We start from the raw sequence: 21,618 nt of genomic DNA, 5'->3' as shown, positions 1-21,618 counted from the left end.
CCATTAGGTATATAAACAGATGAACTATATAAGCTCATACTATAATCATAAATAATAGACATTAATTACAAAAATAAAACTATATAAATAGGACGATGAATGATGATATTGTGTGTAAGCTGTAAAAAGCTATTCCTATAGTATATTTATTCCGTTGCAGTAGTGATATGGGCTTTGGCTGCTTTTTTATCATAAATATCCTTAAAATAGTTATAAATTACAAACTGTCGTACGGTAATTTAAAAACATATGTACAATCAACATATACCTATTTACTTGCTAAATTTTATAGAAACTCAATTAATATTCGTTCTGCAAATGGCTTTCATGTAAACATTTAAAACAATATATCAATACAATTTAAATTATTCAATTAAATACACATTGTTTTTAGAATAGGTAATTTAAATTAATTTATTATTATAACTTTATATATCATTTAGCTAAGTTGCTAAGTACAAATTAATACCTCTGACGGTATTTGTGAATAAAGTATTAGAATTGCATGCTAATACACTGCATTTATAAAAATGTACTTTTATAATTCTTTACTTTTAATTAGTAACATTCTTTTGTTAATAGTACACACACAATCTCAAGATCCAAACGGTGAGCTTTTTGTTTAAATATTAAATAAAAAATGAAAAAAAATTGTTATAATATACAAACGTGTTTTTATAAGTACCTAGTTTATTCTATACAAATACATTGAAACTCGGTATTTAGTGTAGGATTTTATTAGTTTTAGTAGTTTCCCCTAATATTTTATACTCACATATAATTATCAATTATTGCTATAAGAACCACTTTTGTGGGATCTTGTAATAAATGTAATACATTTCTAAAAATTTTATTTATAACTAGGTACATAGTTTGAAATGTATAAAAATACTTTTAAAATGTTATTGTGTATAGCCTGTATAGGAAATTATAAATCAAGTGATAGTAGAATGTATTTTACAATTAATATATTTTGAGTTATAAAAAAAAATCATACTAGCAAATTCCAGTCAACGATCAACAGGATAATTTTATTTTTAATATCTGAAGTTTATTGTCCTTATTATAATACTTACGTATAGCTTTAATTGTATTTAATAATATTAATAAAAATATTTTTATTTTTCAACAATAATAAAAATTATTCTATAAAAATAAGTTATTTTATCAAAACTAATAAATACTTACAATTTAAATTCGATTAAGTATAAAAGTATTATAATATTTCAAAATAATTGTATTTAATATGTAAGTATTTAGTATTTACGTTTATTTCTAAATTTATCACGTTGTGTATAAAAGTCATAAAAGTCGAATACAATCATTCGAACATTTTGGCTTAGGGAAAAATTGCAATTCAATCATCTCCAATATTTCCGCGAATTAAGCGATATTCAAACTGAAATTCATAGAACGTCATATTTTATACTTGTTCATTTTTAAAAGGATGAAGTCTATAGTATTATAATATGTTTTATATTATATTTTTTAATAGGTATATAAAAACTTTAAAAATCTCCTAACCAAACCAGTATTTGTATTTTGTAGGTATCAAAATTTAAAATCAAGTACATGATTAATACTATTCTCGACTAGTATATTTTGGTATTCCTTAAACAAGAAACGCACTTTTAAGTTATTTTTTTCTCAAAAATATATCACCTTATACAATAAAATAAGTTAAATTGTGTAAGCTCGGTTGTAAATGTAGTAATAATATTTTTGTCTGCTGGCTTATTAACTTATGTTTAATTATACATTGGATAATGGATTGACGTGTTATATACAAATGAAAAATAAAATAAGATATGAGTTTATCGTTTGATTTTTACTATTTTTAGGAATTGGAATATCGGCATGTGGTTTTTATGGTGCTCGCGCTGAGGATTGTGGTTTATCGGATGTTCCAATTACAAAAGCACCAGCGACTTGCCTGTCTATATTCTTCGATGGAGTTAATGTGGATTTAAGATACCACATTGGTTTACCCTGCATGTGTCGTCCGAATCTTAATCAATTAGGTAGTATAACTTAAAAATAGAATATATAAACATATTTAATAAAGCAAAACAATTATGACGCTTAATATAATAATATATATAAATAAGAAATTTTTCGAATTAATTGTTGGGATTGATTGTAAGAAAACTGGTCAATGTAGTATATTACAGAAAAATGAAATCAGTGGCGTTGCGAAATGACAATTTTCCCGAGACAAAGATAAATATACCAAAGAGCCACCCACCATAATAGAAGCAAAAAAATTATGTTGGTTAGCTATTACATACACTGTATAAATAATGCATAATAATTTATAATAAAACTAATTATGTTATAGATCAGTATTGACTACCTAATAAATATCATATAGCATTTATTATTAGGGGACCCATTCCTTACCACTCACCCTATCACAGTGACAATCGTCTCTAAAATAGTCGTTCTTCGCGTTACTGTATAAAGTTATTTTCAAATAATATGTCGTGCATATTATGTAGTGTACTTTAGCAGCGCTTGCGTTAAAATTTGTTAGGTCCTGATAAAAATATGCTACAAATTATTGTGTGGTTGTACTTAACTACTTAAGTATTTCTTGTTCAAAAACATATATTATATATTTATACTGTAATAGCCATAATAATAACTAATACCACACTGTATGATCGTTGTAAAAAACGTGTTTCCTGGAACAAAACATTATTAATAGTTAAAAATTACAGTACTAATACCTAAGTTTATTCCAAAACGTTGTCTAAGTATTACAGAACTAGCAGGAGCATACGAAATAGCTAGTTATGACATTTCAACACACCAGAAACGCAAACTTAAACGGTTGATTCAACACGTTATTAGACCAGTAAATTGTTAAATAATCGATTTCTGACAGTTACACTGGTCCGCATATTTAGATTGAAACAGGGGCGGACCCAGACCAAGATAACAGGGGGGTGGGCGATTTTTAAAGGGTACACATTAATTTTGATAAAGTATTTATTTATAGGTATGTACATATGTTACTTTCCACAGTCTCGTACAGAACACAAAAAAATAATATTTTTTATAGTAATTGTAATAACAAAATATATCACTATAATTTTGTTACCCTTGAAAGTTGAAGTATAATTACGTCAAAAACTAAAATCAGGGACTTCAAACTATTTTTTTGAGAGAAAATGGGGGGGATTTCCCCGAGCACACCCCTCTTCCCCTTGGATCCGCCACTGGATGGATATATGAAATCTGAGGCGTTGCAATGGAGCTCACAGTTCATGATCCTTTATTATTAGCGTATGCTCAGTAAGCCATTCACGGATTAGTTTGCAGCTAGTTAGAAATTTCATGTTGGAATAAACTTAATAATATTATGATTGCTGATTAAATGCAGGACACTAAAACAGTAGAACATGATACATATTCCACCAAATATTTGTAGCACATACCGAAAAGTACAAATACCGTTGTAATGTTTCTTTATTATAAAATTATAAAATTAGATCAAATCCAATATAATGTACACCACTCAACATAGAGGTTTAAAAGTCGAAATATATTTTCTGCAACCTTATCAAATAATGACACTAAAGGAGAAAGGCTATGTAGCTTAAATAGTTTAAGAATTTATAGTGTAAGAAACCGTTCATAGATCATCATAAATTAAAAAAATAATTTGGTATGATAAGTGGAAATATTAAAAAAAAATTTAATTTAGTTCAACATTTGTAGTGTCTAACTTTAGATTAATTCAGTACCTAATTATTTGCTTAGTACTGTTTAATAGTTAATCCGGCCTTCAAAAACTTGATAAATAGTCATTTGGTGACTTGGTATAGTACTCTGGAAAATAGAATTTGAGAAATATATTACCTAATATTAAATATTTTAATATTAAATATATTCAATATTCATGTGTTTTATAATTGATATAGTATACTTAGACAAAATATTGAAGATGAAAGGTTCTAAACGTGTATTTTTGCTCTACGGTCATACAACTATACAAGAATGGACTGCAATGCTTGCTTGTGAATCTTGTAACGGAGGAACTAATTCGTTAGATGAAATGAAAGGATTAAAAGCTTTTTTGGACGAACATCCGGGGATCGATGGTCTTGTTCTTACAAATTTAGAGTTTAATGTAAGGACCTATTTACTTTAAATTTAAACAAATAAAAGAAATGTTCATATTTTTCCGGTATGATATTCAAACCAGATATATAATATCTAAACGTACTTATATCTAGTCATATAATCAAGTTTAACTTAAAATTGGCACAGAATCTTCATACAATGAATAAATTCGTTTATAAACTTAATATAACTATTTATAAATAAATTAAACTTTGATAGAATTCCATGTATAAAGGTATTATTAAACAAGTACTATTTAATTAAGTTGTTTGACATTATTATCAAAATACTTTATTTCAACGTAAAATTCTTGATAGTTTATCGAATCATCATAATTATATTTTTATTATCATTATTCATTGATAGCATAATGGCCAGTGGCGTACCTGCGGCAAATGCTCCTGCTGCCCCCCTCCCTTGAGAAGTTTTTTAATGCCATAATGCAAATTTATATTGTTCAGCTTAAATAATGTAAATTATAAATATTTTTAATTTTCACATTATAACCATAAAAAATTGTGCAATTAATTTATGCCCTCCACCCAATAAAATGTTTCACGGGTATGCCACTGATAATGGCTAAATGATTATAAATTATTGTAATATAATCAAAAATTCACGGATTTACTCATTTATTAAAAAATATTATAATAATATTAAATATTCATACACTTAAAAGTTAGTAGGGGACAACCTAGGACGATTATTCAATGATACATTTCTGTGATTTTAATGTTGAATCGTAGATCGTAGAACTTAACAATTTGAAATTTTATTTTGAATGTTTTATTTTTATTTTTTATATTCTATATTTTTAATTTAATAATCACAAGTATCACTTACAAAATTATTATAACCTATTTCCTTTGTTTAGGAAGATTCTTTTGAATTTCCGGGATATTCTGAAAATTTAAAAACATATCTCGAGGTGATGAAAAAAAGTTTTCCTGATTTGATTGTTGGTCTTGATTTATCAGGACGATTTCTAATAGATCAGTTTACCAACCCGAAGATACCTTGTAAGTATTTATGTATGTATATATATTTATAATAATAGAAAAGTTAAATATGTATAAACTTAAGTCTTAAATGTATCTTTTGTCGTTATATTCATAGAAACTGTTTTTTCATACAGATCGATAAATAGTATTTAAAAAAAATGAAAAAATATATTTCTTAATTATTTTTCATTGAATATTTTTTTTAAATGGTTTTAGTTTTTTTAAATACCTACGAAGTTTCAACAACAAAATTAACTTATTTGTTTGAATGAACGATTAAAATAGATGGCCACTGTCAATATTTTTCTGAAAAATTTAACGTCTTATCAGTTATCATTGATTTTGGTATACTAACTTGTTAACAACGACCTTCTTAGGTCAGTACATTAATTAATAGTTTTATTTTAATTATTTGAAATCAGTATAATCATTATTAGGAAAAATAAAATGTTATATAATTTATTACATAAATCGGAAATAATAAGTATAAAAAGAAATTAAAATGTCACCCTGCAACTAATCACTACTAAATAATACTAATCATGTAACAACATCAACAACTTAAATATATATTTTTATTTATTTTTTTTTACTTAAATGCTTAATTAATTCTTAAATGTCTGCATTTATTACAATAATCAACAGAATTTTCAGTAAAAAAAAAATCGATCCACTAAATATTTCATTGTAACGCTTTGGTTTTAGTACACCAACATAAGCATTACCTAACTTAAATTGGTGCTTAATGACAAGAATATTTTTTTTTAATAATTATTGAAATTGGTCTCACTACACTCTTTGTATACATTGTTTACTATATGTAAAAATACCCCCTCTCAAATATCAGATTTGTATTTTTCTATTCAAAACGATGAGTTAATTCATTGTTATGAGTTATCTTTTAAATTAACAATTGTTTGAATTAAAATAAATAGTATTCCTATAACAGAAAATGATTTCCTTGTATATCGTTGTATTTTCTTTTGTAATTTTACAAAATGTATTATCATGTAAGCCTCAACATTTTCAGAAAAAATATACTAAATTCTTATATCATTAAAAATGAGTCCATGTGTACAACGACAAAAAGTGTTGTCAATATAATATAATATACTGTATACAAATATTGGTAAAACTGTTAAAATAATGATTAACTTATAAATTAATAATATAATTTCTGTTTTAAATATTTTTTAAAGGGTTGGATATAACTGTAATAGATTCGGTTACGGATTTTTACGTTGTTTCTGTTGTATTCTTGAACGAATGCACCGGCAATGACTTCAGAAATGGAATAGCTCCAATGACTGCATCATATACAAATTATACGTTGGTATTGTAAAATTATTATCTAGAAAGTGCAGAGTTGTATCTTATAATCAATATCTTTCTAGGATAAATTAAAAGATGTCTTAAAGCAGGCATGTATTCCGAAAGAAAAAATACATTTTAAATTTAAAATTAACCCAACATCTGATCCCAACGATTCACTTATGTATTGTGATTTAACCATGGAGAAGGTATACAAATTTATTATGAATTGTTAAATGATTTATTGTTTGTTAACCAATTTAAATGTATTTATATGATCATATTCTATGCGTCTATGCCACACGAGAATAATAATAAATAGATTGCTGTTGCTGGCGTATTTTTAGGTATATCATCGTGTGCAAACTTACCGACATACCATTCACAGCTATTGCGTACTATATGATTTATGTTCTTTTGACTATAACATAAGATCGTGAGTTATCGCAGCTCATTTAAAATTCAGAGAAAAATAACGACTTAGAAGTTATTAAAACTGGTTTTTTTTGTTGCTTTTGTCAATTAGACATGACAAATTTTAAACTATTTTTATGTCTATTCAAATTAATGTTTTATCAAAAATCAAAGTATATCTCTGAATTTGGAAGTTATGGATAAGTACCTGTAACATATTAGTATTTAAAAATATTCATAACTTACTTAAAAATTAAAATATTGTAAAAACCTTAAAAAAACACAGATCATTTTGTTACCTTTAAGTTTAGTATTAGGTTAATTAAATTCAAAATCAGAAGTACTAAATACAAATCCACTGTTTTTTCTATTTGTACGACGGAAAACACATACGGGTATGATATAATATAGGGATGATTGTTGTGCTGTTATATTTAAAAATTATCTTGTTATAAAATGACCAATGGGCATTAATTTATAATACAAAGAACTAGTTGAATTACCGAAAATATTTATCATTTTATATAAAAAAATGAATACATTTTGTAAATATTTTTTTTCATAGATTTGTTTGAAACCACAAGAAACGTGTGCTTGGTGTGTAGATACTTTAACATCATTTAATGAAAAGGTAGTATTTTCTTGATAAATTTATTTTTATATATTTTATATTATGTTTTTAATTATTATTCGATTATTTAGGGCAATTTTGTCAAAGAATACGGAGCAGGATTTATAGGTTCTTCTTTAGATTTTAATGACCCTGACAACAGTTGTAATTGTGAAAAACCATTCCCCGGGTTCAATGCTATTCTAGATGGATTTAATGGTGTCACCACAAAACCTTGTGATTTATTAAACAGAAATTAGTGAATACAGCATTAAGAAGATTTGTACTATATTAACACATAAATAATGTTTTTATATTTTTACCTTTTTTTCTAGAAACTTGCATGGTCATAAATAATATATGACTATTGTCACAAAAATAATAATTTACATTTTCTTTAAAATATTAAAACTTTTTTTGTTAAAGACGCTAGTCGTATTAATATAAAAGTATTTTCAGAACATTTTATTTCAATAATGACAAGTTTAAAATCATTATCAAATAATTAAGGACATTCAAATTCCAATACAAGGCAACGAGCTCATTACTTATATCCTGCAACTTCAAATTCATCAATCTTAATTTCTATGATTACCATGGCGAAGTACAATGCTGTTTTAGAACCTGTGACAAATATGTTATAAGGTGTTTTAATAGATCTACGAGTATATAATACTAATATAATATATTATATACTTTATAATAATATAAAGTCAGGGAGCATATTAATTTATTACTAATATTGTTTCATAATCAACGAAATGACGCTGAAAACATTTTCCAAACATTATTTAACGACGCAAAATCAATCATCAGTGAATTAGATTTTATCATTACATGTCGAAGAACGGTAAAAAAACAGTCACTATAAGAGCGAATTATGAAACTGAGAGTTGTGAAGATTATTACTGAGTATCAATGTTTATACTATATCTTGATTCAATTCTACAATCTATCAAAGAACGTTTTGAAAAAAAAATGATGCTTTTTTACTACAATATCTTCATCCCAACTAATTTTAAAAAAATTAGAGAAAAAAGTTTATTTTGAAAGCATTGAAACAATTTTTGATTTCTATAAAATTGATAATCTACAAGCTAAAGCGGTCAGTTGGTACAATTTTTGGCAAACTAAGAACTGCCAAGATATTGATTTTATCGATTTGTTAAATTGAACCTGTACGTTTTTCCCAAGTATAGCTGTCTCTTCCGGCTACAAGTTGTACAACAGAAGGTTTTTTCAATACATTAAGACGTGTTAAGAAATTGGTTACGGTCAACGATGGGTGAAGATAGACTGAGTGGGATATGCATGTAGCATGTTGAGTGTTCATCGAGAAAAAGTAAATTTAAATAAAGAAAAATTTATCAAAAATGCATTGACACAATTTGGTAGAGAATGTCCACGGAGATCGCAATTTATATTTGATGACAAAGAATAATTTATAAATAAATTATATAATAATAGTAAATAATTGTTATGATGACGAAACATAATAATTTACTATAAAAAAAATGTAAGCATAAAATGTATAAAAAAAATCTTCATTTATTTTTTAAATTAATTTTGCCCCTCCACCCCTAGAATAATATCTGGGGACGCCCATGCTTTGTATCTATAAATTGTACATTAAAAACAGATAGGATAATAACTTACATATTGTGGACATTTATGTCCTATTGTCGGACTCGGATTGGCTGATCGGGATACTAGAAAATTTCCTAATAGTGGGCCAGTATCCATGAAGGCTTCTAAGGCCACAAACAGTTTTTAATTTTACTATAAATTATTATGCATTTTTTCACATTTATCAATATTTATTATTTATTAGTTTATCAAATCTGTTCGTGATTATTTTAATTCCTAACTTATAATCAAGGGTACAATGATTATGCATGTATGATATATCTATATATAATACCAATGTTGTAGTTGTGAATCAAGCTATGATAAGGCCGATAATGGAACTACTCGTATAAAAATATATCATATTAATATTGTTATAGGTTGCTTATAAAAGATCATTCTCTATATTTAAATATTAAGATAAGATTGAGGAGCACATTATCCTATTTATATTTAAAAGATTCAATACTAATGGCAGTAGAGAAAAAAATTTAAATTATATTGACACAGAAGCATTCGTACATTTGTCAGCCCCCCCTCACCCAATGGAAAATCAAATTATGCAGATATTTAGCACGTAATTTGCACGAATTCACAAGCTTAGTTTTTAAATTCAGACGACACTCCTTCTCCCAAAAATGTTGTAAAAGTTAGTGAATTCACATAATTAATTTTTTTATAATTCTTAAAAAATTTAAAAAATAATAATTTTTACAACAAAATGGCCCGCCCTATGCATTTATGATTTTTGGGGAGAAGGAATATTGTGCGAATTACAAAACTAGGTTTGCGAATTCCTGCGAATTGAGTGCTAAATATCTAAATATACATTATTTTTTATTTATTTTTATTGTGGGAGGGGAGGGGGGGTCTGGCAAAACGTACGTAGAAATCATTGATAAGCTAAAAAAAAGAGCATTACTCAATAAAAAAACTCTCATATTAAACTGTTTTAAGATTATTTGATTATACAATTACCCATTTTATGTAATAATCACGGATATAATTCATCACGTCCTTACCTTGGCTCTCAAATTATATCTATCGCCTATCATATTATCATACGTTCATACGCAATATTCTCCAGATGAAGAAAACTTTGACATTTTACTGGTTGAGTTAAAGTTGAGGAGGCGTAAACTAAGCAGATCATCTAATAATGTTTCAAAATCAGCTTTTCTAACTTTTACCGAATGTGACACCAATTTAATATTTATTTCCTAATATGTTTAAAATTATCAAAATTGTATGTACATTGCCTGTCTCAACCACCACGTCTAAGCGAATGTTTTCATCTCTAAAAAGAATAAAGACGTATTTAAGAAATACCATTTCTGAAGTACGAATAAAAAAACATTACCTTATTATGCATTGTCATAAAACAATTGTTATCGCATAAAAACTTAAAAAATTAAATCTTATTTTATAGATTATAGAACTTATGATAATTCAATTTTTATGTAAAATTTTTTACTTTGACTATTATTTATAATGTTTATGGATAATACATATTCACTTAGATACATTATAAAATTCGAGATGCAGTCTATCCGATAAATAAAATCTAAATTTAAGTTTAATTTTTGAACCACTTCCTTAAAAAATAAATAACAAAAAATTTTCAAATTGTTAATTAAACGTTATGTAACGTATTTAAAAAGTAAATCGAAACTCATAATAATTTTACTTCTAGCTCATAGAATTTCTGTTTTGTTTCAAAATTATATTCAGTCGCATCATCACACTAAACTTTTAACTCTAGAAACATTATTTAATTTTTATATACTGTATTACTATAATATTAAGTATTTTAAAATAAAATAAATATTATCTAACATATGTATATAAATATTAAATTCATTTTAATTCTTGACGAAAAAAAATCCTAGTCTTACGTAAGTACGTTTGTGACATCATATTATGTTAATCAGCAATACTTACGACAGTTATATTAAAAATGTTAAAATGTTTGTCTAACCACACTGACGTGGTTGCCGATGTGTCGTGTATGGATCTATATAATATTAGCCATTAGGTATATAAACAGATAAACTATATAAGCTCATACTATAATCATAAATAATAGACATTAATTACAAAAATAAAACTATATAAATAGGACGATGAATGATGATATTGTGTGTAAGCTGTAAAAAGCTATTCCTATAGTATATTTATTCCGTTGCAGTAGTGATATGGGCTTTGGCTGCTTTTTTATCATAAATATCCTTAAAATAGTTATAAATTACAAACTGTCGTACGGTAATTTAAAAACATATGTACAATCAACATATACCTATTTACTTGCTAAATTTTATAGAAACTCAATTAATATTCGTTCTGCAAATGGCTTTCATGTAAACATTTAAAACAATATATCAATACAATTTAAATTATTCAATTAAATACACATTGTTTTTAGAATAGGTAATTTAAATTAATTTATTATTATAACTTTATATATCATTTAGCTAAGTTGCTAAGTACAAATTAATACCTCTGACGGTATTTGTGAATAAAGTATTAGAATTGCATGTTAATACACTGCATTTATAAAAATGTACTTTTATAATTCTTTACTTTTAATTAGTAACATTCTTTTGTTAATAGTACACACACAATCTCAAGATCCAAACGGTGAGCTTTTTGTTTAAATATTAAATAAAAAATGAAAAAAAATTGTTAAAATATATATTTAAACGTGTTTTTATAAGTACCTAGTATATTCAACAAATAGGTACATTAATATTTGGTATTTAGTGTATTTCTTCATTAGTTTTATTAGTTTCCCTTAATATTTTATACTCGTATATAGTCACATATAATTATCAATTATTGCTATAAGAATCACTTTTGTGGGATCTTATAATACATTTTTAAAATATTTACCTATAGCTACATAGCTTAAAATATATAAAAATACTTTTAAAATGTTGTTGTGTATAGGAAATTATAAATTAAATGATAGTAGAATACTAGAATGTATAAAGTTTTTACAAGTAATATATTTTGACCTTTTTTTCAACACTATAAAAATAAGTTATTTTTTCAAAACTAATTAATACTTACAATTTAAATACTACATAGGTACAGTATTTCAAAATAATTGTGTTAAATATGTAGGTATTTACGTTTATTTCTAAATTTATCTCGTTGTATAATAAAGTAACTGGTCGGATCGAACACAATAATTCGAACATTATGGCTTAGGTATAGAGTATAATTCGATCATCTCCGATATTTCCGCGAATTGAGCGATATTCAAACTGAAATTCATAGAGCGTCATATTTTATACTTGTTCATTTTTATCAAGATGAAGACATGAAATCTATAGATTATAGTATTATAATATGTTTTATATTATAGAATAAAGTAAGATAAATTGTGTAAACTTGGTTATAATAACATTTACGTCTGCTGACTTATTAATTTATATTTAATTATATTTTGGATAATGCATTATCGTGTTATACGCAATTTACAAAAACAATTAAATATGAGTTTATTTTTTGATATTCAGGAGTTGGTATATCGGCATGCTGTTTTTTTGGTGGCCGTGCTAAGTCTTGTGGTTTATCGGATGTTCAAGTTACAGATACACCAGCAACTTGTACGGCTTTATTTTACAATGGGGTTAAAGTGGATTCAAATTACCATATTTCTGTACCTTGCATGTGTAAAGAGGACAATCAAACATTAGGTAGTATTACTCATATATAGAATATATATTATTATATAATAAAAAATGCCAAACAAATAATTTTGACGTATTAAATGTATGAGAAATTATTTGACTTAATTTTTGGAACTGATCCCAATATCCTGATAAGGTTGTTCTTCAAGAAAACTGGTCAATATAGTATCATAGATAAATGAAGACATAAGGTTATCTTCAAATAATCTGTAATTGCATATTCAGTGCCGGCGTAACAGGTGATTTTTACCCTCCTCGGTAAAAATAACTTAGGATATTTTACCCCCGGTAAATAGCCTAGGTTATCAATACCCCTTCCTATGTAAAATTATTCTTATTATTTTCCAGGAAAATTAAAAATATTCTAGGATATGTTATTACCTCCTACGTGAATATATAGTAGGATATTTTTACCTACCGGTAAAAATGTGTTTTTAAGGAGAGTAAAAACATCCTAGCATATGACTTATTATATTCTAATAGTGCATTTGATTATTAATGTTTAGAGAGTATTAATAAAGTAAAATTTAAAGTAATTTACTATCGATTTTGAAAATATTGAAGGCTTGAAGGTAATTCTGTTTTTACTATAATCATAGATAACCCATAGAAATTAATTTCACAACATCCATTTTTAATAATTACAATATTCATAGAATGTTATTTGTTAAGCTTTAACAAAAAGTATAATTATTAATTTTATAAGAAAAAAAGTAACTTATTTTTAACTATAGTTAACTGTATAAGTTTAAACTACTTTTAACTAGTTAAAAATATCATAAGATGTTTAATGCTCATACCTAAGGTTTGAAAATTCAATACAAGGACTCAAAGGTGTATCCTGTTAACAGGACTATTTAACAAATGTAGTAACATTTGTAATGGAAATTCGTCAAATAGTCTTGTTCACCGTATATATAAGTTTTCTTACAATAATTATTGAAAAAGCATAGCTTTAATAAAATTCTATAAATATTTAAAATAATCGTCTGAATTTTAAATTTTTATGATATTTTTGCAGTTCAAAATTTTTTTATCTTGAAATTCGCATCAAATATATTTGGATTAGTTTAAGCTGTATATAGGTATTTGAAATATTAATTTTTTTTTTATATATAATGGTATACGTATGGTACCTATATCATATAATTTTTTATGCTCAATCAAAAAGTGAAAGTTATAATAAGATTTCATATAATACAAGATCTCACTCTGTAAAGTAACTTTAAAATATACAAAACACATAGAAACATTTTTTTTTTTATCAACGTTTGAAGTTGTAGTTTTGACAAAATTATTTACTGATTTGTACAAATAAAGTATTAAAAATTCCAAGTTAAGTGCCACTAAATGGGTGACTACTCAATCACGACACCCCAATAATATTTTTTATTCCCTATCTCATATTTACTTATTGTAGTTATTTGTATGGATTGTATATCTTAAATAAAAAAAAAGTACTTATTGTTACTATGGAGATTGTAAATTACACATTTTATATTTTATCATAATAATTTCATCATCGCTAAATTACCCCTCCACCGTTTGGAACGCTGCCATAATCCTGTATGTAGCCATATTCAGACTAGACCTGCGTTTACGGTTAAATTATAACAATAAAATTAATAAAATAATATATTATGTTTGACAAATATTTACCATAAAAAATAAAGTTATATCCATTATAATAATTATTAATTCCACACAGTATAATCGCTGAAAAAAGGTTTTTCCTGGAACAAAACATTATTAATAGTCGAAAACGACAGTACTAATACCATTGAGTATAAATAGTACTATATATACTCAATGCTAATATCTAAGTTTATGCCAACTCGCAGTTTAACTATTACAGAACTAGCAGGAGTATACGAAATAGAGTTATGACATTCCAACACACCAGAAACGCAAACTTAAACGGTTGTTTCAACACGTTATTAGGCTAGTAAATCGTTATATGATTGATTTTCGAGTTTCCGACAGTCAAAACGATCCGCGTATTTAGATGGAGATTTAGAGTCAGACACACTGTTATCATGGACAGTCCGAAATGTGTTACAATAGAGCTCAGAAATCGGAGTCCATGATCTTTTCACATAAGTGAATATTCAGTAAGCCAGTCACGGATTATTCGGCAAATAATTTAAAATTTCATGTTGGAATAAACTTAGTAAGGCATTATTATAACTGCTAAATCAACGCAGGATACCTACTAGAAAACGATCTACCGTCAACTATTGGTAGCACGTTCCTAAAAGTACAAATATTGCTGTATTGTTTGTTTATTATAAAATAATAAAATTAGCCTATGTTGACATTTTCAAATCAAAAATAATGTAAAAAAAATATTTTTCTGCAACCTTATTAAATTATGCTACTAAAAAACTGAAACGGTCTAAACAGTTATGGCAACTGGCAAGGCACTGTTCATAGATCATTATAAATTAATAAAATATTTTGGTTTATGGTTAATCCGGCCTTCAACAACTTGATGTATCGTCATTTAGTGTAGTACTCTGGAAAATAGAATTTGAGAAATGTATTACCTAATATAAAATATATTCAATATTAATGTGTTTTATAATTGATATAGCATATTTAGACAACTTATTAAAGACGAAAGATTCTCGGCGTCTATTTTTATACTACGGCCATGATACTGTACAAGAATGGACTGAAATGCTTGCTTGTGAATCTTCTAATGGCGGAACTAACTCGTTAAAAGAAATGGAAAGCTTAAAAACTTTGTTGGACGAACATCAAGGAATTGGTGGACTTATTCTTACAGGTTTAGAGTATGACGTAAGTACCTATTTAGTTTTAATTTTTAAACAAATAAATGCAATGTTTAAATTTTTCCGGTATGATATTCAAGCAGAGATACATAATATCTAAATATATTTTTATGCTATATCTACTTAAATTTGAATTATTTTTAGTTATATAATCAAGTTTAGATTAAAATTTATTGTACTTTTACTAATATGTTATATTCTACATAACGTGGAAAACACAACTCGTAAGACTTTAAGAGATGATTTTATATATATCTTACTATAGATTCATGTATTTTATTTTATATCACAATGAGTACAATGTACAGTAATATATATTTTTATAATAATATTTTTTTTATACGAAAAACTGTAATTTTTATAATATGTTTTTAAATTTTGTGCTTTGTACACATCGCGAATTGTATAATATAACTTGTACAATCTAGTTACTTTGTACAGCAACATTGTACAAAAATCACTGTACAAATTGCGAAATGTACAATTCCGGACTTTGTATGTAACATATACATAATATTATTATTCATAAAAAAAATAGAATTCCGTACATAATGGTATGATTAATGAAGTATTTTCTAATTATATTATTTGAAATTATTTTATCTATACTGTATACTGCTTCTTGATAGTTAATTGAATCAACAAAATTATACAATTTATTTTCATTATTCATTGATATCACAATGACTAAAAAAATTCACGGACTAACTCATTTATTAATAAACATAAGTACATTTTTTGATTTTAATCGTATATCGTATAGTAGATACTTAACAAATTGAAATTTTATTTTGAATGTTTTATTTTTATATTCCATATTTTTAACTTAATAATCAGAAGTATCACATAAAAAATTATTATAACCTATTTCCTTTGTTTAGTATGATTCTGTTGAATTTCCGGGATATTCTGAAAATTTAAAAAAATATCTCGAGGTGATGAAAGAAAGTTTTCCTGATTTGATTATTGCTCTTGATTTAACAGGACGATTTCTAATAGATCAGTATACCGACCCAAAGACAAAATGTAAGTATCTATTTATGTTTATATATTTATAATAATAAAAAAGTTAAATATGTATAAACTTAAGTCTTACATTTATATAGACATAGGATGCATATTTTGTTGTTATTTTCATAGAAACTGTTTTTTCATACTGATAAAGTAGTATTCCAACAAAATGAAATAATATATTTCTTAATTATTTTTCATTGAATATTATTTTTTAATGATTTAAAATGTTCTAAATACCTACGTAGTTTCGATAACAAAATTAACTTATTTGTTTGAATGAACGGTTAAAATTTATGACCGCAGTCAATATTTTTTGAAATAATTAGTGTCTTATCATTGATTTTGGTACACTAACTTGTTAACAGCGAAATTCTTAGGTTAGATTACAGTACATTAATTAATAGTTTTATTTTAATTATTTGAAATTAATTTTGTATTATCCTCTCAGTTCTATTAAATAACATCCAACACGATGTGTTAGTTTCTTTTCAAGAGTCATCTTTACAAATTTACATCTAACAATTGTTTAAATAAAATTAAATATTATTCCTATAACAGAAGATAATTTCTTTGTATCACCTTCTTCGTTATATTATTATCCATCATGATACATTTTTTAAATATTATAGGCTACTTTTTTATTGCCCTGGAAGATTTTAATATTGAGCACTTATTGGGAGTATATGCGATTGTCTAATTTAGAAGCTAGTTGTCGTAATTCTCGTTCTATAAACAAACAAAAAATTTGGCGTCTTCGTGAAGACTTATTAGTTTATTACCAACGTCGGGAGAACGTACGCGAAACTAATTCTCGATAGAATACGACCCATCTCACTTGACCACAATATTATATCTAACTTTCAGTCGGTTTATAATGCAGACACGATAACAGTTATCGAATTTATCAAGTCTACAGACTAAATGAATCAATTGCCTCTGGGATAAAATATGAAATATTTAAACAATATATGGCCGTAATAAAAAAGTCAAGAAACATTACATTAGAGTGCTGTACGAGGGTTTGCTTTCTAAATTAAAAAATATGTTACCTCATTTATAATTAGTTTTTAAATCATTACTTAATAATAAATATAAGAGTTATTATTAGACGTAGTAATGCTGTCTTACCTTAATAGTTTAATACATAATCAATGCTAAACTGCTAAAGTTTCTTAGTGATTTTTAAAAAATTGATGATGATCATTCAAGCTCTAACATTTTTAGAAAAAATATGAAGTACCATATTTATCCGTTAAAAAATAGCTGTAAAAATACAAACAATAAAGTTGATTTTGTTGGTAATTCAGTTGTGACATGTTTAATGGCCATGAAAAATAAAGAAATACATATTATCAATACTAATAATTATATTAATTCATTATCATTAATCACTAAAAAAACCATAGCCTATGTGTACAACTACAAAACTTCAATTCGTATAATATAATGTATTGTATACAATTATTACTTATTAGTTTAATGATTCATTTATATATTAAAAATATAATTTTTGTTTTAAATATTTTTTAAAGGGTTGGATATAACTGTAATAGATTCGGTTACGAATTTTTATGTTGTTTCACTTATGGACTTAAACGATTGCACCGGCGTAAATTTCGTAAATGGAATAGCTCCAATGAATGCATCATATACAGATTATACATTGGTATTGAAACATTATTATCTAGAAAGTAAAGAGTTGTATCTTATAATCAATAATATTTTTCTAGGATAAAGTAAAAGATGTCTTAATAAAGGCAGCTATTCCAAAAGAAAAAAACACATTTTAAATTTAGAATTCACCCAACAGATGATCCCCAAAGTCCACTGACGTATTGTGATTTAGTCACGGAGAAGGTATACAAATTTATTATATGAATTTTTAAATGATTTATTATTAGTTAAGCTATTAATATGGTCATACACTATGGCACTATGCCACAGGAGAATAGTTATAAAGTTTACTTTGTTATTTTGCCTATACCATTAAATTGTGAGTTATCAGCTCAATTAAAATACCGTGAAAATCAGAAAAATAACGAATAAACGTTAATAAAATTGTTTTTTTTTTTTGATTTTGGTAATAATGCTAACTAGACAAATTTTAAACTACTATTATTATGTCTATATGAATTAACGTATCATCAAAAATCAAAGTACATAATATTATAAAGGTTAGGTATCACAAAGTAATAAGTATATCTTTAGAGGACGGACAACCGCATGTGTTGTATCTTTAATTAATGCGTAACATATTACAATTTATATACGTTCATCAGTTCCAATTCTATGTTAGCTTAAATATTAGATTGAATTGACCTATTATCAACCTACCTAATAAAAATAAGAATATGTGTGTTCTATCGTTAAATTTTTACGATTTTTCTAAGAAAGATATGAATAAGTACCTGTAAAATATTAATATTTCAAAATAATAAAATGTTCATAAAAATTAAAGTATTGTAAAAACCATTGAAAAGACACAATTTTGTTACCTTTAAATTTTATACTAGGTTAATTAAATTCAATATAAAGCTAAAAACATGAAATTGGAATTACTGAACACAAAATAAATCTGCTGTTTTTTTCCATTTGTACGACGGAGAAAATACATGCGGGTATGTATGATAAAATATAGGAATGATTATTGTACTGTTATTAAGCATTACATTACTACATTACTTACGTATATAAAAAAAATTATCTTGTCTTATAAAATAGGCATTAATTTGTTTGTTTATAAAAATGAAGTATAATAAAGCACTGGTTTAATTTCCCAAAAATGTTTATCAATTTGCATAAAAATGAATATATTTTGAAATAACATTTTTTTATAGGTTTGTTTACAACCACAAGAAACGTGTACTTGGTGTGTAGAATCTTTAACATCATATAATGAAAAGGTAGTATTTTCTTGGTGAACATATTTATATATATATTATACAATAATGTTTTTAATAATTTAATTGCTTAGGGTAATTTTGCCAGAGATTACGGAGCAGGATTTATAAGTTCTTATATAGATTTTAATGATCCTGATAACTGCTGTAAATGTGAAAAACCATACTCTGGGTTCAATGCTATTTTAGATGGATTTAATAGTGTCACCACAAAACCTTGTGATTTATTAAACAGAAATTAGTGAATACAGCATTAACAAGATTTGGACTATATTCACAGTTATATAATACGATAATTCCATGTATTTAAATTGTTTCTAGAAACGTACATGGTCATAAACTCATAAATAATGTATGACTATTGTCACAAGAATAATAATTTAAATTTTCTTTAAAATATTAAAAATGAGATTTTTATTTTAAATTACTATGTTATTACCAATGATGATATAATATAAGCATAAAATTGACATTATTTTGTTTATTAACTTAAATTAATTGTATTATTAAAATAATTTAAAAAAAATAAAGATATTATAATTTACTAAATGCCTGTTTTTACTGATTATATTATAAAATAATATTACATAAAGAGAGATTATTTTAATAACGATATCTTATTATCTCAAAAGTACAATCTTAGTTCGAAATTATATTTGTATTAGGTATACAATTTATGGAGCATATTATAATTGTGATGCCTTTTTTCCGTTCAAACTGTGATTTTCTTTTAGCAGCTATCCAATACATATAAAAATATTTAATTTTTCAGTATTACCATAGATTAAATATTCTTAAGTTAGGCAATGTTAATGAAATCATCAAGGTATGAATAAAAACAAACTTAACACCTTTTTTTATTTTAAAAATTTGCATTCCATTGTAAACCCTATTCAAGTGATGTGCAGATCCGTGTAAACTATAAAAAACATCTAGATGATTTTGCAAAAATTCAATTTTTAGAGTCTACGATAATTGAAAAAATTGGCACGTAATCTACGTGGAAAAAAAGTTTGGGAATCTCTGAATTCAAAGTAATTAATAACTATAATAATAATGAACTAATTGATAATCATCGCGTGTCAATAATAACTGATTTCAGAATTTAGTTCTGCCGATATAAATAGGTAAATCTAACGTCTAAGCTGTTATTAATAATACATATAATTAGTAGTAACTCATAATATATATATATATGTATAAGCCTAACCGATTTTTCAAATTTAAACGAATTTTGTCAAAATCACAAAAATCTGCAAATAATTTAGTAATGAAAAATGTATAAATTATTTAATTTTTACAACCAAGGATTGAAAATTATTGTGTATAAATTTCCTAAAATATATATGACACTTATCAAAAAAATAAAAAAATATATACATATCTATACATTTTATAGACACTTGTTGTCCAAATTTAATTTGGATGAAATTATACATTTATATGGTTATAATAAATTATATTGTTTATAATATTCGTTGTTAGTTGCAGCTTTTATATACACATCGATATTTTAAAATTCAATGTTTTTAACAAAATTTAATTCAAACTGGGTATCGTACTAGCGTATTATTTTAGATTCTGAACGAAGTGAGGAATGTATTGATTTTACAATTTATTATAAAGTTCAAATGTTTACGAAATATTATATCAAAATCGCGAAAATTTTCAAAGAATTTTGAAGTTTGATAATTTTGATAATTTGTCATTTTATACATTTTTAACTACAAAATAATTTGAAGAATTTCACAGCCGTTTATAAAAAATATTATGATTGTGTTGTATTTTAGATATTTTTTAATTGGCATATGAAAAACTTAAGAGAAACCCTAGAAATTTGATCATGTATAGAAAATGATAATATCATATATAAACAATTTTAAATATCTACGGTTATTCGTATTTTAATTAAAACAAAATATTAAAAATTTATTTAGTCAAAAACTAATTTTTCATATAAACTCCCGTTTTTCTTATTTTTTTTTTTGTTTATTTTTAAAAATACTGGGAATTTTAAATTTGATTTAACTTAAAGTTTCCAATTCAAAAAGTACTATCAAAGCTTAAAATCAGAACATTTTTTCATTTGCTTATGCTTATGGTTTATACATAGGCGGTGATTGG

General features: G+C 25.3%; 2 protein-coding genes across 2 annotated transcripts; both read left to right on the top strand.

Moving 5' to 3' along the window:
• The first annotated feature begins 530 nt into the window (after positions 1–530).
• LOC132925041 (uncharacterized) lies at positions 531–6,972 on the top strand. The gene is made up of 7 exons (XM_060989471.1): positions 531–609; positions 1,842–2,021; positions 3,927–4,135; positions 5,003–5,147; positions 6,329–6,462; positions 6,524–6,649; positions 6,967–6,972. Exons 1-7 carry the CDS (start codon positions 531–533, stop codon positions 6,970–6,972), a joined length of 879 nt encoding a protein of 292 aa, XP_060845454.1.
• A 5,098-nt stretch (positions 6,973–12,070) lies between these two features.
• On the top strand, positions 12,071–19,736 carry LOC132925040 (uncharacterized). Its single transcript, XM_060989470.1, is given in 9 exon segments — positions 12,071–12,089; positions 12,612–12,791; positions 15,379–15,587; positions 16,462–16,606; positions 18,127–18,260; positions 18,325–18,369; positions 18,371–18,451; positions 19,432–19,497; positions 19,569–19,736. Coding segments are annotated over 9 exon segments (1,047 nt in total).
• Positions 19,737–21,618: the final 1,882 nt, after the last annotated feature.

The sequence above is a fragment of the Rhopalosiphum padi genome, chromosome 3, assembly GCF_020882245.1.
Source record: "Rhopalosiphum padi isolate XX-2018 chromosome 3, ASM2088224v1, whole genome shotgun sequence".
Taxonomy (NCBI): Eukaryota; Metazoa; Arthropoda; class Insecta; order Hemiptera; family Aphididae; genus Rhopalosiphum; species Rhopalosiphum padi.
Note: the sequence above shows the minus strand (reverse complement) of the source record. Positions and strands in the feature narration are given on the sequence as shown.